Source organism: Gymnoscopelus microlampas (assembly GCF_963454915.1).
Source record: "Gymnoscopelus microlampas genome assembly, chromosome: 15".
NCBI lineage: Eukaryota > Metazoa > Chordata > Actinopteri > Myctophiformes > Myctophidae > Gymnoscopelus > Gymnoscopelus microlampas.
In genome coordinates, this window is record NC_139952.1 from 26,474,067 (window position 1) to 26,489,845 (window position 15,779).

Below are 15,779 nucleotides of genomic sequence, written 5' to 3' on the forward strand. Positions count from 1 at the left end.
AACGTGGGTTTTCCCGCTTTTTATACAGTATGGCTAAAGGATCATTGTTGCAGCTGATGTGTACGTCTACCTTTATGGATATGGGTAAGATGAGCAACTGGGTTTCGACAAAGTTGAGCCTATTGATATGATTGATTTGTTACAGTACCACAGTTACCACATGGCGTTCTTATTTAATAAGCTGCTACAGATTAACAAAATGTATTCTAATAGGATGGGTACATGAGCTTTTTGGCATGACCAACTTACCCCCCTGGGGGTAAGTTAATTGTGCCAAAGGAACCCTTTTTTCAGTTTTTTTGTGAACTACATTATCTTGACAAAATGTTTGTTTCTAGGGGTACACAAGAACATGAAGTAGCCTATTTATCTTATGGTTTCATATTGTATGAAATGTAAAAAGTGGCAAATCCTCCTTCTCCCTAAGGTTAATTTCTGGTGTTCCTGAAAGCTGCAATGAAATGAACAAGAAGATATGCCATCTTGAAGGTAGGCCATGCCAATATTTTTGCACAGCACAGCTACATGTCTTGCAGTGTGCTCTGCTGGAGTGTGCTAGAAACTGGCTTTGATGGAAAGTAACTTCTTTACTGTACTGTACATTGTTCAATCTGCATTTTAAAGGCTACATTTAGGCTAGTTTTGAACCATTGGTACTTCTACTGGTTTTGTTTTAAGGTATTTACTTGAGTAAAAGTTTTGAGTAATTCCATCACTGGAAACTGATGTAGGCTAGCTTGTTCAGATCAATAATTTTGTGTGGTTCTACTTGGTCTTTGTTTGCACTGCATTGGAAATATGAAGCTTTTGGCCTGCAGTGTTCAGTGTTGGTGTCATATAATGTCTGTTGGTTTTATTACAATGGAAAATATTTCTCTTGTGACATACAGTAGGCCTATACTGATATAAGTAATATAGGCAAAAATGGGCAATCCAAAAGTATGAGTGTCGGCCTGCCAAACGCATAATTGGTCACGCCCAGGAGACATAGTGTGTGTTTCTTTCTTTCTTCAGACAAGTGTTACAGACTTTCCATTCATGATGTTGGTGGCATACTGTATGTGGCCGCCACCAATTATCTTCAGTATGATTAGTGTTGTGATCCCCAGGACCTGAACACTCTGACCAACGGAAGTGATCTGATTTAAGGTGTTACCATCACATGAATACTTATTGACCTACTGTAGACCCTCTTGGCTCCCAAACTGTGGAATTAACTGTTGAGTCTGAACCCCCCACCCCCTCAGTCAGGACTGCAGATTCACTCCCCATTTTTCAGCAATTTGAAAACCTTAGCACTCCTTATTTCGTATGTTATTCACCTGTTTCCTAGGCTGTGTGTTTTACACTTCCTGTCGATTTGATCCAATGAAATCCAATAAAACTGGTCAGATGACCAATGATATCCAATGAAATCGACAGGAGTGGAAAACACACAGCCTAGGAAACAGGTGAATAGATGCATGCTGTATGCTTGTCAACAGATGCTAGGTTTGATATGTTAACCTAGTTATTTTTTAGCAAGTAGGTTAATTTGTTTTCTTGCCATGCTTTACTTGATCACTTAATAGGCCCTAGGGTTCATTCCATTTACTATGATCTTGCACATTATAAAAGGTGCTCTCAATAAGAGGCAAGAAGAGCGTCTGCTAAAATGTTTAAACTGACAACCATTTAAGACAGTGTTTAATGTATACTTTTGAGACCAAAAAGCATTCAATTAAGTTCTAAGAAAACTGTCATGACATACACTTACAACTGGTCGTATTTGATTAAACTAAAGTAGCCCTTTAAACAGTCTTGCTCTTTGCATACAGCCACTACAAGCTGGTGAACAATACAATATATCCAAGTTTGACAAATATTGCAACTACGGTATAAAGACAACACTTGTTTAGATTGTGAAACAGAAGTAGTGTTTTCCTGGTACAACATTACAAAGATGCTCACCATCTACAAGTATATAACAACTTATAGTAACCGATACTACTGTATGTATTATTTCTACCATAATAAAAGAACATCGTTTATTTCACTAATCCAGGTTTCCAAGGATTCAGACTGTCACTGCACACTTCAAAATCCATTGTCTTTGCTTCAGAGAAAACAGTCCTCTGATGAGCAGTGGTTCCATATTGATTCACAACTTGGTAGGGATGTGAGTTTCCAGTGTAGTTTGACTTAAAGTCAATGACAGCCGCCGTTCACTCCAAGAGAAAAAAAAAGTAGGAGACTTAATATTTGTCGCCTTGCAATTGAAACGGTTCCTCTGGGGTAGCAGGTCAGCAAAGTGACTCCTCTCTTTAAATGAGGAATGTGTTAGTATGGGGAACTGTCATTGCCCCTGTGTGCGTTCAGTTTGCGCTACAGGGTGAAGGTGCCTTTTGATGTTGACGAGGAGGCTGATCAGCCTGCCAGGCTGCATGATCACCTGTGCAATTTCAGGAGGGAGGGTTATGTTTCTTTCTGTATTAGTGTCTCCTACGGGCTGGGAAGTCAAATATAAGTAGGATGGAGGCACTACATCCTCCGGGTCGGGGCTCCTCACTGGCAGGTGAGCCAGTAGGGTGAAATAGCAGTGGCAACACAGAAATGTATGGGGAGAATCAATTGGCATAACGACTAAATTGGGAGGGGGGGGGAGGGTAAAATAATCGGCTAGTGTAACTGTAAAAAAAAAAAAAAGACAAGTCTGTAAAAAGTCATGCAATTGTTGTAAAACCATTCTTTATTTGAATATATAAATTCAAAAGACGGGAGTCAGATTCAAACTCGGGTCTACACAGCTCACAAGGAGCATATGGTCGGTGCACTAACTGATTGATTGTACTCAAGGGCGGTGCTTGCACAGACTGGCAGGCTGATCCGCCTCCAACTTCCAAGTCACTCCCTAAAGGCAACTTCACCCTACAACTCAGTTCGCTGCATTAGGCGGCCCCTCGGGAATGAGTGACATAAAGAAAGTTATGATGAACGACCAGGTGGAGGACAGGAAGCCCGCCTGTGGGACACCGTTAGGATCTTCTGCCCCTTCCTCTCCGCTCTCTCCGTCATCATCCAGGCCTTCATCCATCACCCGTTCCTGAATGAGATGAAGGGCTGATTGTATCAAACAGGCCAATGCAGTACCAGCCGCAATATGTTTAGCTCTAGTATAGACATAATATACTCTCTAGAAATGTAGAGCTACAGAACAGGGCTGGGCCGTGATATGAGACTAGATATCGTCTGGGATTTGGGAAATCGCATCGTAAAATCTTTATGGCATAAGTGTTGTCTTTTCCTGGTTTTAACCACTTAAGCCTTATTTTATACTTTCAAAAACTGTAACATTTTCTAAAATAGCTGATCTGCAAGGTCAGCTGATAGATCGTCTTTGTGCCATTTACCCTATTGTCACAATATTGATAGAGGTATATGGTCAAAAATATTGTGATTTTGTCCATATCGACCAGCTCTAGTATAGAGATATACTGTACGTTACTTAGTGCTCTAGTCTAGAAATATAATGCTACAGTAACTGTAGTGATATGCTGTAAATATACTGTATATAGCTTTAGTGATAAAAGTGATAAAACTCTAGTCTCGAGATATAGTGCTGTCAGTTTCAAATACTGATTTCCTAGGCAAATTTATTGAGTTGTAGACTGGCATCTCTGAAAATGACTACATAAATTCTTGGCAATCATGGTTTACTCAAATGCCAGCCTCTCAGCCTGGGGAAATACTTTCTTGATAAAGGTTACAAGGATTAATGAGATTGAGATTGCTACCATCTCTTGTAAATCAGGGTTATGGAGCTCTCCCTCCACGTCGTCTCCTGGGAGCCGGAGTTCATTCTGAAACCAGCCCGCTTGTCCCCTAGGGAACACACAGAAGACAGGGAGGATGAAGGAGAGGCAAGGGGAGTGAGGAGAGAGAACGAAGGAAATTACACGTCTGTTGCCAAGTAACATGACTACTCAAAACGTACTTTGCTTGGTTGAAATGTACTGCTGCCTGGCATCATGAGCTATAAAACATTTCATCAAGATCGTGTTGAGAATTCCTTAATTGGGTGGGTGGGTAAGGGAGATTTGATCATTATCGCATCATCACTAAAATTAAACAGTTCTGGACCCAGGAGATTCTAAACTGAGGCAAACCTGCTCCAGACTCGCTGCAAGTAACAATTTCATAATCAATGAATCTGTTGATAGTTTTCATTATCTGATTAATCTATGCCATTCATTTAGACCATAGAATTACAGTAAAATACAATGTGAAGTACTAAACCACAGTACATGTTCATAGTACATTTTCTGAACCCAAACAGCTTGCTGTTTACCAAGCAGATCGAACAAAGACGAGCATTCACATTTTATAAAATGTTTAAATAGCACAAAAAAGATTTAGATTATAGACCACTAAACCAGTTATTTGATTAGTAAAATGTTTTGGATTAATTTGGCATGTTTATTCGAATAATCTTTTCACCCCAATATCGGACGTACTGCCCTGATGTGATTATTTGTACAAAGATTTCCCACAAGATTTAACCCATTCAATCTAGCTACTAACTGTATAACCATTATTTTATACTTTGTCTATTCAAAAATAGCAGATATACAAGCTCATAGCCACGAGCTTGTAGATCTGCTATTTTTTAAAGATCTTGAACATTTGTGCAAATCTTTGAATATATATATTTCTTTAAAGCGAACATTTGTAACTAAAATCTTTGCTTCTGGAGGTCCCTGGAACAAAATATTTTACAATTGTTCGCTTAAAAAAATACATATTAAAAGATTTGCACACATTTTCAAAAATAGGCACTCGGTACCACGCTATGAGCTTGTATATCTGCTATTTTTTAATAGCCAAAGAAATCTAAAATGACACAGATGCGTTCCCAGATTGAATGGGTTAAGAAAAGAAAGGGAGGGAACTCACAGGTAGAAGCCCAACAGGGCGACAAACACCAAGAGGAAGCGGCTGAAGGTGGAGTAAAAGTAGACAATGCTGAGCAAGATGGCGGCACGCGCCACGGTGTACACCCAGTCCAGCCAATCACCGTTCTGCTCGTCCTCGTTCAGGACCTCCCCTCCCTGGGCATTCATCTGGACCTGCGGGTTGCCACGGCGATCTTCCGCCAGAGGCTGGTTGGGGAGACCGGACAATCGATGAGACTGAGCCGAGGCCTGCTCTGGTCTGAGAGGCTGAGTAGAGGCAGCCCATGCTTGACTGAGGAGAGATGGGGGGTGGGGGGGGGTGCATGAGGTATTAGAAGGTGTTGCTGTCAGTGTGGTATTGTGTGTATGTTTTGCATTGTTTATAGCTTGCAGATCGGCTATTTTGATATTCGTCTTATGATTAAGTATATAGGGCTGAGAGAGACAATTTGAAATTCTAACTTTTTCGTATTTGATTTTGATTACACTTTGACAACTATTTCACAGTGATGTGAGATACAGACACGAGGAGACGTACTAATGCATGTAGTACTGCTGAGCATATAGCTGCTGCCACCACATTAGTGTCATGGGCGGGTACATGGCTGCAGTGGTCACATTTGTGAGCGGGGCTGGCTGTGGGGCATGTTGGTTCCACGAGTATCTGGAAAAGAGAAAAGATTGAGATGGTAATCACAAAGTCATCAAACATCCCACTAGCCACGTCTTCTGCACTCAGTCTCATATGTATTATGCTTTGTATCGACTGGATTGAGAGCTGTATATGGTGGAAACTGTTAAGAATGAAAAATGTATTTGTGCACACTCCTTCACACAGACTGCAGTAGTAGGATTTCTTTGAAATGAGTCATAGAATGTCTTGATCAGCCTTCATACACTGGTGTGGGATTTGCTCAGTATGTACGACGCGTAGTTTGCACCACACCACTCATTTTATTTTTCATCATTTATGGGTGACGCCCGTCATTCGGGTTGCGTTATACCTGTCAGTTTACGTCATTTACGCATTGCGGGCAATGGCCGCCGTTTGTGTCATTTCGTTAACTATTCACGGGCAACGCCCATTTCCCCATCATTTGCGTCATCATTAGACATGGATTCATGTGTGGGCAATGCCTGATGCAAATTGCCATGTGTGTGCGTCTTATGACGACGTCTGGTGCAAATTCACGTGTTTTTGCCTTAATCTTGTTGATTCACGCATGGGTGACACCCTTATGGACACAGGCCTCCCTTGGAGCATCTGGTTGGATGGTTCTCCAGAGATGCAAATGACGTACGCACAGAGATTTGTGGAATTTATAGGTAGATAGCAAAAGGTGGGCTCTTATTAAGGAGTGCACTCTTACCCGTGCATGAAAGCATGATGCATCGGATAGTAAGGATATGGACCCGCTCGATGTCTCAGCCCATCACCACTCTCCCCGGGAGAGGACGAATGGCTGCTCTGACTAGCTGAGGCATTGTCAGAATTCTGACTCGTCTGAAACATGGAAAACAAAAGAGCTAGAGTTAGATTACAATAACACAGAATCAATTCAGCAGGAGCTATAGACATCTACTGTAGGTGTAACTGATGATGAAACATACACAGTGATGATGACATTAACAGCAATGAGTGCAGAGGTGTGATGGTGTGGTTATCGTACCGCAGGGCCAACGGAGGGGCCTTCGGGGGACTTGTTAACGTTGCTGCTGTGGGACTTTGGGGACCCAGGAGGCGTCCGTGATGCGCACACCAGATGAAGCATGTGGTATTCATCATGCTGAAAGAAACCACCGGAGGTCATTAGCAAACATTAGGTAAACTATTGCACAGCTGACGGCGTGAAATGGAAAGAAATGTCCATTAATGAGAGCTAATCAAGAGGATGTGTACGTTTTTCAGCAATATCATTTGGACAATGATCTGTATTATTGTCAGCCTATGAGCCATTTGACTTTCATCTTGGGCATTGGATATGTATTATGGACCATCAAGCTTTATATTTCAAAGAGACTACGTAAATGTTCAGTTCAGGTCAATGCATTTGTTCACCATGCCATGCCTTTTTTCGTTTTTCACCATTTGCCTCATCCTTACCCTATGCTTGGCCGATAGAAAGCAGCAACCTTTACCTTTCTTAGCACGTCTTTCAGGGTGAAGTGGTCCAAAAGCAGCTTCCCAGAATACACCAGCCTCTGGTCTTTGGAACTCTAAAAATACAACAGTGAGAAGTGGGTTAGCAGGGAAGATGTGTGGATGGTCTCAAGTCTGGAGGATTGTTCAGTATTGTTCAGCTGCAGTATGGAAGAATGGTTTAATGCACGTTTGAGGAGACATTGTGTGTGTGTGTGTGTGTGTGTGTGTGTGTGTGTGTGTGTGTGTGTGTGTGTGTGTGTGTGTGTGTGTGCGCTTAAAAAAGAAAAGTGCACCTGGTAATCATCACTGCGTTCATATTATTCAATCTGGGGCAGGCTGCATCAGGCCGAACCAAACCCCTGCCCTTGGTTGCCACCCGTTCATATAAACACCAATAATTATTGCAAGGAAAGTGTAAATATGACAGCCATGTAGATCAAAGTCACTTAAAGGCATAGTTGTCACGGAGACTAAGCAGCAGTAGTCTTGCAGTAGTAGCCAGACGATTTAGATGTGTAACGAAGAAAAAAAGCGTGACAGATATATGAATTGACCAAACACAACAGACTTTGTTGCAGAGTTTTTCTCTGGCAAAACCCAGAAATGCTGACTTGTATGCTGCACTTGTGTATGTAGACCCTACGTCACTGGAACTGATGATGTAAGACGGTGGGTCTGACCACGTGAGAATAGAGCAGTGGAGTTTACAGGATAAATGAGTCTTAACAGTGGATTAGACACAATGTTGGCCTACAGCAAGGTCAGCTGTGTTCCTCTCAGGCTATGCTGTATTCAAAGGGACTGTTAGGGTCAGTCAAGTTCAACTTTCTCTAATCCACCCTTGCTAAAATAAAATGCATCTAAAAACATTATGCTAAACCTAGTGCCCTTTTCCTACAAAGAGTCACAGTATGCCCTCATTTCACAGTACAACTGAAAACAGAAATATTTTAAAATCAGATTAGCAGCATAAAGGAATTTCACCTGACCCCCCCCCCCCCCCCCCCCATTCAGCCTGACAGACTTGAACACCAAGAATATTACAAATACAGTGGGCTATCACTCTTTTAGCCAAATTCCTACCTCTATTTAACTCAACTGCAAGAATATGTTAACGTTTCTGAAACACATACAAGTTCTTTATGAACTGTGTTTTAACGTTTGTACTTTTCTGTTTGACAAAAAACAAGGGCAATAATAAGCCCTTGTTCATCGCAGCACAGTGTGAGCACACAATCATCTATTTAGAGAGATAATTAGCTGGAGGTTTTCATTCACTACTCAAATGAAGTTAGGACATAACCTACATAAAATAACTCCCTTCACAAGGAGCACGCCAAGGCTCTTCAGTATAGTACATGCCATAATATCAGCTTACGTGTAAGTGTAGCTGTGTGATAAAGTACAGTTCTGTTATGACAACAGGATGGACCATTATGTCTGCCTAACTGCAACACACCTGAACCATCCAAACAAACTAAGCGCACTGGTGTCTCCTCGTAATGCTGTGGTCGTGATCTCAGTAGACTGCAGATATAGATAGATAGACTATTGATCCTGCGGGGGAAATTCAGTTGCCATAACAATACTGCATGGTTTAGGCTCAGCAGAAGATCAATGCTAGCCAATCTCCTCTGATGTAAATATCCCTTGTTCTGTTCCACACAACTGTGAACATGACATCACACCGTTGAAAGTAATAGGGACTGTCCTCTCAACATGGTGCCTCCATTGAGTTAAATGGCCGCCATGTTGAAAGCATCTCTATAACCAGCAAAAATAGTACATTTAAGTAGTAGATTTACCTTTTCTTTTTTGTTCCTATAATAGGCAAGCCCGGTTGAACAAAAACATATGAATTTGATAATGGGGCTAGTGATTATAGTCAAAGTGCCCAGAGATTGTTTAAAATGTGTTATTGTCCTACAAATAATTGTGATTAATGATTTAATTGTGTTTATAGAATTCAATATTTGAACACAAATACATTTCATTTGTTTTTTTGTAAAATATAAATGCATAAATAGTGTACATAGCAGATCCCAATGTGTCGCAATGCCACGTCATGTGAACGTTTATGAAAATTGTTCAACATTCTGGGATTTTCTTTCCCCTAAGTGCCCAAATAGCACTTTCAGATTTGTTTCAATTAAATGTAAAATGTATAAATAAAATGCATTATTATTATTATTATTATTATTAAATGCCAGGAAAGTGGATAAAAGAGCATGGACAACCAGGTGGAAATAATTATGGAAATATAACATTTATGTTAATTTCATGCAGCAGTTTTTATACAGATGAATGGTCATGATTCGGATATGAAGGGGAAAAAAGCGATTAAAAACGTAACGATCATACATTATTAACTGTCCTGCCATGTGAAATACTCACTGGTTTACTGGGGTACACGTCTGACAAATGGGCCTTAAGTTTCTCCACTGTCCAGTTCTGGAAGCAGTTGATGGTTTGGTCAACGTACTTCTGGTTGGGAGCTTTGATGACCAGGATTACAGGGCTGTCCACAACACCTTGTTCCATGTTTCAAAACCATCTGTCTTCAACACTAAAGTCAGATCTGGATCGCTCGATAGTGCTACGTTCTAAGTGATGCTCTTCTATACACCGGTGCACATAACTCCTTGAAGAAAAATGTTCGGCCCTCAGGCTCGTCAGAGAAGAGCTGGAATGTACTGTTGAAAACTGATTCAAACCTCAGCTGCCAGGTGGATCAGATGGCACATAGCTTGGCCCTGGGGGACAAATAAAGATAGAGATAATTAAATATAGTTCATCTTCCAAGCATGGAAATTCAATAGGGATGGATGGACAATATTGACTAAATCAAATATCACAATATCAATTTTTTTATTGGTAAATTTCTTTGAGAGATTATCATTAGTAATGGGAATGTGATACCCAAACATGGAAAAGTCATTTCACTCAGCTTGTCTAATCAATTTATAGAATTACATCACTTTACTGCACCCTAAACTCATTCAATCTGGGAAAGCATTCGTGTCATTTAAAATTTTAGCTACATATAAATATAGCAAGTTTTTTTTAACAGTTTGTTTGTTTCCTTGGAAGTATTGCTATAGCTGGGTAGTTTGTTTGTGGAATCATTATCAATACAAGCAAATATTTGGCATTGAAGTAACATCAACGACGATACAGTGACAGTTGACTGAAGGCAACTATTTTGTCTGAGAATCAATTTAGACCAGTGGTTCTCAACCTTTTCAGGCCGTGACCCCCCCAAATAATCATATTTAATTTTCAACTGGGGACCCCCCACCCTGATAAGCACTTTGAATGTAGGAGTTGGGGCATTCTATTTTATCAGACTCAGTTCCACAGATAAATATTGTGAAAATAGTGGATCTACAAGTGTTTTGAACTTGTAGATCCGCTATTTTCACAAATGTTGCCTCATTCTTATATTATTTGACAATTTGAGCGGTGTTTGACCGCTCAAATATAGTCTAAACCAGTGACAACTGGTTTAGACTATATTTAGCTCACACACATTGCATGACAGGTTATGACAGAGATGGTGGATAATCAGTGACACAAGAAACGTAAACAAAATGAGTAAAGAGGCAGTGGAGAGACGTTTTATTCTAGTGATCTAGACTGAGGTATTGATTGAAGGAATAGCACTAATGTTAAACACATTGGGGTAAAACGAAGGCAAATAAATAAATACATAAAAAGTCTACAAATCTGTGAAAATTGAAAGCCTAATGACATTTAACAGGGTCGGATTGGGCCTTTAACGACACACTGTTGCAAAGGTCCACTAGAACAGTGGTTCTCAGACGTTTTAGCTCAAGACCCCAAAGACACATTAGATGTTTGCCCGGGACCCAAACAAAATAGCAGATCTATACAAGCAGACAGAGCTTGTAGATCGGCTATTTTCACTACTTAAACATTTGTTATCAAATTTATGGAATTTCTTTCTTAAATTGTATTTATTAATGAAATTCTTTAGAAAAATCATTGAATTTGTTCCTAATTCATAAAAATGTTTCTTTTTTTGGATTGTCTTGAAATAATAATAATCAAAAACAAAATGTAGTTAACAAAAGTAAAACATAAAGGGATTTATATTTACTCGTGACCCATAAAAATGTGTCCACGACCCAGTGTTTGGGAAACAGTGCACTAGAGACTACAGAGAAACATGTTAGGGTGGATCAGATGAGAAGCAGGGTCCGTGAGATTGAATAGAAACATGTTAGGGTGGATCAGATAAGAAGCAGGGTCCATGAGATAGAATAGAAAGATGTTAGGGTGGATCAGATAAGAAGCAGGGTCCATGAGATAGAATAGAAACATGTTAGGGTGGATCAGATGAGAAGCAGGGTCCATGAGATAGAATAGAAACATGTTAGGGTGGATCGGATAAGAAGCAGGGTCCGTGAGATAGAATAGGTGACAACATTAAAACTCCTCCAACCAGGACCGCTAGCTTCCAGCGTTGCCATGTCCGCTTATTATAAGCGACTTTGGGCTTGTTTTTATGTAAAGCCGCTGTTAGGTGGTTGCGTTTCTTTTGGTCTTGTTTCTTAAGTGTAGTTGCTTATTTGGGTTTGCTTCCTAATGTTGTTTAAACCAGAGTTTCTCAAACATTTTCAAGTCAAGGACCAATATGTATTTGTCTGCGGAATGGACCCCCATCTGAAAATATTTTATGCCAGGGACCCATACAAGATTTGTGTGGTTAAAATGTTTCAAAAATATTCAAAACTTTACACATTTTCTAGAAGATAATTTTGTTGTTTAAAATAGCAGATCTACAAGCTCACAACGCGTTGCGTCGTTGTGAGCTTATAGATCTGCTATTTACAAATAGCCAATGTATGTTTAAAGGGCGAAGGGCTCGCTTCCTTTGCTTGTTTCTCACTCAAAACCTGGCAACACCGCTAGCTTCCCAGGTTAGCAGGCAGGCGGCTAATGCAGAATTAAGTTGTAAAAGGCGAACTTGGCTGGCTGACATCGCTCTTATTAAGGCATTTCGTCTCAAAACACACGCACGACAGGCGAGTTTACCTACCTTCGATAGCAACCAATCCCCCAAATCCCTTGACATGTAGAAAACAAGTGCTTTAATCGCGGTCACTATTGTCGTGTTATTCGCAGCAGAAGATGGAGCAATCCTCCAGCGCGGAAGTGACGTCAGAAGGGGAGACGAACAGCTGATCGGATCAGCCCATTCATGATGCTGTGTACTGTACAGTACAGTAAGTTCTAATTAATGCAATACTTCTAGATTGTAATAGCTCGTATTATTTGTCTCCGATTTTTGTATCTGATGATCAATTTAAAAAATGCAAAAATTACATAAAAATACAGCAGCTGAGTCCAGAAGTGAAGTCTTCCATATCTACACATGATGCAGCTCTCCACATGTTGTAGCTTGATAGATATGTCAGATTTATGTTCATAAAAACAAATCACATTTATATATATTTTTTTTTAAATAACGGAATCACAAAACCACCACCAGGAAAGCAAATAAAGCAACTCAATTATCCATCGAAATTAAATTACTTTAAAACAGCAAAAATATATATGATCTGTTTCCCTGTATAAAAAGAAACATTTTGAACATTTTGGAGGGTTTCAATTTTCTATCTAATACATGTAGGCTATTCCGTTGCTGTGAACAGGTCTGTGACTTCTGTTAATCTTAGAACTTGAATGATTGATTATAGATACATGAAATCAATACATTACATACTTGACATTTTTTATAACAATTATGCAGTGACTTTAAACGGTGCAAATGCAACTCTCTATTGATATTTGGCTCCATCTAGTGTTGGTGGTTGATGTCAACACTTATGGTTCCCTTTAGATGTATAATAAGTATAATAGTGAAGTAAGGATTCAATAAAGCATGGCAATTTTTCTTGATAGGAGGGAGGAGCTGTAACTTCCCCGATAATTTACCCCCAAACGTTAACATAAAATAAATGGCTAAATGAATGACTCAAAACAACATATGCATTCCTCATGACAAATAGCAACACAACACAACAATAGACCAATATATGTCAGGGTGCCACCCTAAGGAATGCAGGGAAGTCCATCCTTGTCCAATGCCCTGTCCCTGGGATGCTACAATAATAACTGAAGTAAAGGTTATTATCGGTACTCTTGTCTTGGTAACATAGTAGGGGTATGTTTGCCTTGGTGTGCCTGCTAAAACTGCTAAAATAAATGGCTAAATGAATGACTCAAAACAACATATGCATTCCTCATGACAAATAGCAACACAACACAACAATAGACCAATATATGTCAGGGTGCCACCCTAAGGAATGCAGGGAAGTCCATCCTTGTCCAATGCCCTGTCCCTGGGATGCTACAATAATAACTGAAGTAAAGGTTATTATTGGTACTCTTGTCTTGGTAACATAGTAGGGGTATGTTTGCCTTGGTGTGCCTGCTAAAACAAAAGTGTGCCGGTGTAGAATTCAATAGGTTTACTCGTTGTTATACAGGAGCAGCCTGCACAGATCCACTGGTACAATAGATGTAGGTTTATACTTCTATAAAGCTTGCAGCTTGGTCTGCAGCCCCTAAAGCCCATGTTTTAAGCTCGGCCTGTGTGAAAAAAATCTAATAAAACACAGACAATATGAAGATATTCAGTATGTCAGTACCTAATCAGCTATAAACCTGTATTTGCGATTCAACTAACGCTCAAATAGTGTCGGTCTTGTAATGCATTGGAGGTTTGACACTCATGCCAATATCTGTACTGATTCAGTGTCATTTGCATAGCCATATAGATCTGTTTGTGGCATATGCTGCTTTATTAATACAGGATCAAGTTGTTTAAGTACAACTCATCTAGCATAATCTTAAACTATACTTAATCATTCATGTAATCATATATAATGATAGACTGTTGGTTCCTGTCCATCTTAGCTCTATCAGTCATGACTCATATCCTCAGTCTACCTCTGCAAATGTAGCTATTTATGCTCTATATGTGCTTATTAAGAACATGCTGTGTGACACTAACATGCTGTCATCTGGTTCTCTGAGCTCAGGCTTGCTTGCCGAGGGACAATTCAGCTGTAGGACCATGTCGCCTCTTAATACAGTCTGTAACATCAATCCAATCCAATCCAATCCACTTTATTTATATAGCACATTTTAAAACTCAAGGCCTACAAAGTGCTGTACAGAGATAAGAACAAAACAAAGAAAATACATGACGCAGCAGCATCAGCAGACATAGAAAACAATGCAATGCGAAAAAAAAACCAGAGAAACACAGAAACTCAAACGGAATTAAAAGCCAGGGCATAAAGGTGGGTCTTAAGGCGAGATTCATCAATGGCACTGCTGAAGCAGCTACGAGACAAATATACTGTATGCACTAAACTGCTGCAGCCTCTGTCTTTAGAAGATTTATTATGTTATACTCAATATCAATTGAAGTACCATATTACTTTGATAGCTTGCTGTTCACCCGTTTAAAGAAGAAAGACGATTCCAGAGTATAACCACCATTGAGGTGAAGCGATTAGCATGGCTTCGGGGAAAACTCTATTCAAGATTCATGGTGCGTGTAAGCCTTTATTGTCTCCCTTAGGAGAAATTTGTCTTGGGCATTTGAGAGAACACAGACAATGTATTGTAGCAGCATACAGCCTCTCCACACAATATGTACATATACAATAGAATCAAACTACAGTCAACATCCAGCAGCACATCCACATCCATATAAACCAGAACATACAAACAAACCAATAATATTGCCTGATGCCCTACACCAGAATATTAGATATTGCACATTATCGGCAATAAGAACAATAGCCATAGCCACATCACTTGGACATATTCTGTTGTGTCACATTATGCCTCTGTATGTAGCTTTACTATTGTTTTTTTCTGTTGTGCTGTTGATATTGTTCTGTACAGCACTTTGGTTTTGGTACAATGAAAGTTGTTTTTAAATGTGCTCTATGAATTAACTTGATTTGATTTGACATGTCACTGTAATTGTAAACATAACGCAAGAAATTAATACAAATTGATGTTTGGACAAAATATGTAGGAGTAAAAAATCTGCCTCCTGGTGGCACTTTAACAGGCCAACGTGAACATGTAGGGTAGAGGTTCTGCTCTGGCCTCCAGGGAGTGTGCGTGCACAGTTTCACGCCGATCGGTCCAATGGTGCCGGAGATTAGCTGTCCACGGACGGACGGACGGACGGACAGACAGACAGACAGGGGTCAATGAGACAATCAGCCTGGTGGAGACAATGAATGGTGGCCAATCCATACAGTCCTTCCTGTGTTTGGGAGGTCTTCAAGTGAGGAGATTGCCTTTAGTGATAACACAACTATCGGATTGCCTGCTGTAAGTTCAATGACCACGCTTTGTTAACCCTGGTATTCCTGTGAGACTAGTGCTAATTACATGCAACTATACAGTAGCAGTCCTTAAAGTGGTGCCCTGACTGTCTGTTAACAAGCTAGAGGTAAGGTCATGATCACCAAAATCAGTGGGGGGCATCCTTTATGGAACAGGGATAAAGTGGTGGACGGATGGATGGACGGACAGACTGACCGACATTGCAATTGTTAGAGCCCCACCGCTAGTGGAGCTAAAAAATAAATAACTCATAAGAAACTGCACATTTTTACTTGTGTCATAAGGCCTCATTTTAGCAGAAA

At 40.1% G+C, this 15,779-nt stretch overlaps 1 protein-coding gene across 2 annotated transcripts; it reads right to left on the bottom strand.

Moving 5' to 3' along the window:
* Positions 1–1,650: 1,650 nt before the first annotated feature.
* On the bottom strand, positions 1,651–12,243 carry LOC311061378 (homocysteine-responsive endoplasmic reticulum-resident ubiquitin-like domain member 2 protein). Of its 2 annotated transcripts, XM_084079985.1 has the most exons (9): positions 12,137–12,243; positions 9,469–9,827; positions 7,071–7,148; positions 6,602–6,718; positions 6,302–6,435; positions 5,470–5,595; positions 4,933–5,223; positions 3,774–3,861; positions 1,651–3,082 (listed from the first exon to the last, which is right to left on the bottom strand). In XM_084079985.1, exons 2-9 carry the CDS (start codon positions 9,613–9,615, stop codon positions 2,915–2,917), a joined length of 1,149 nt encoding a protein of 382 aa, XP_083936111.1. In that variant the 5' UTR covers positions 9,616–9,827; positions 12,137–12,243; the 3' UTR covers positions 1,651–2,914. The 2 variants fall into 2 exon arrangements, with proteins under 2 accessions (XP_083936111.1, XP_083936112.1); XM_084079986.1 differs by lacking the exon at positions 6,602–6,718.
* Positions 12,244–15,779: the final 3,536 nt, after the last annotated feature.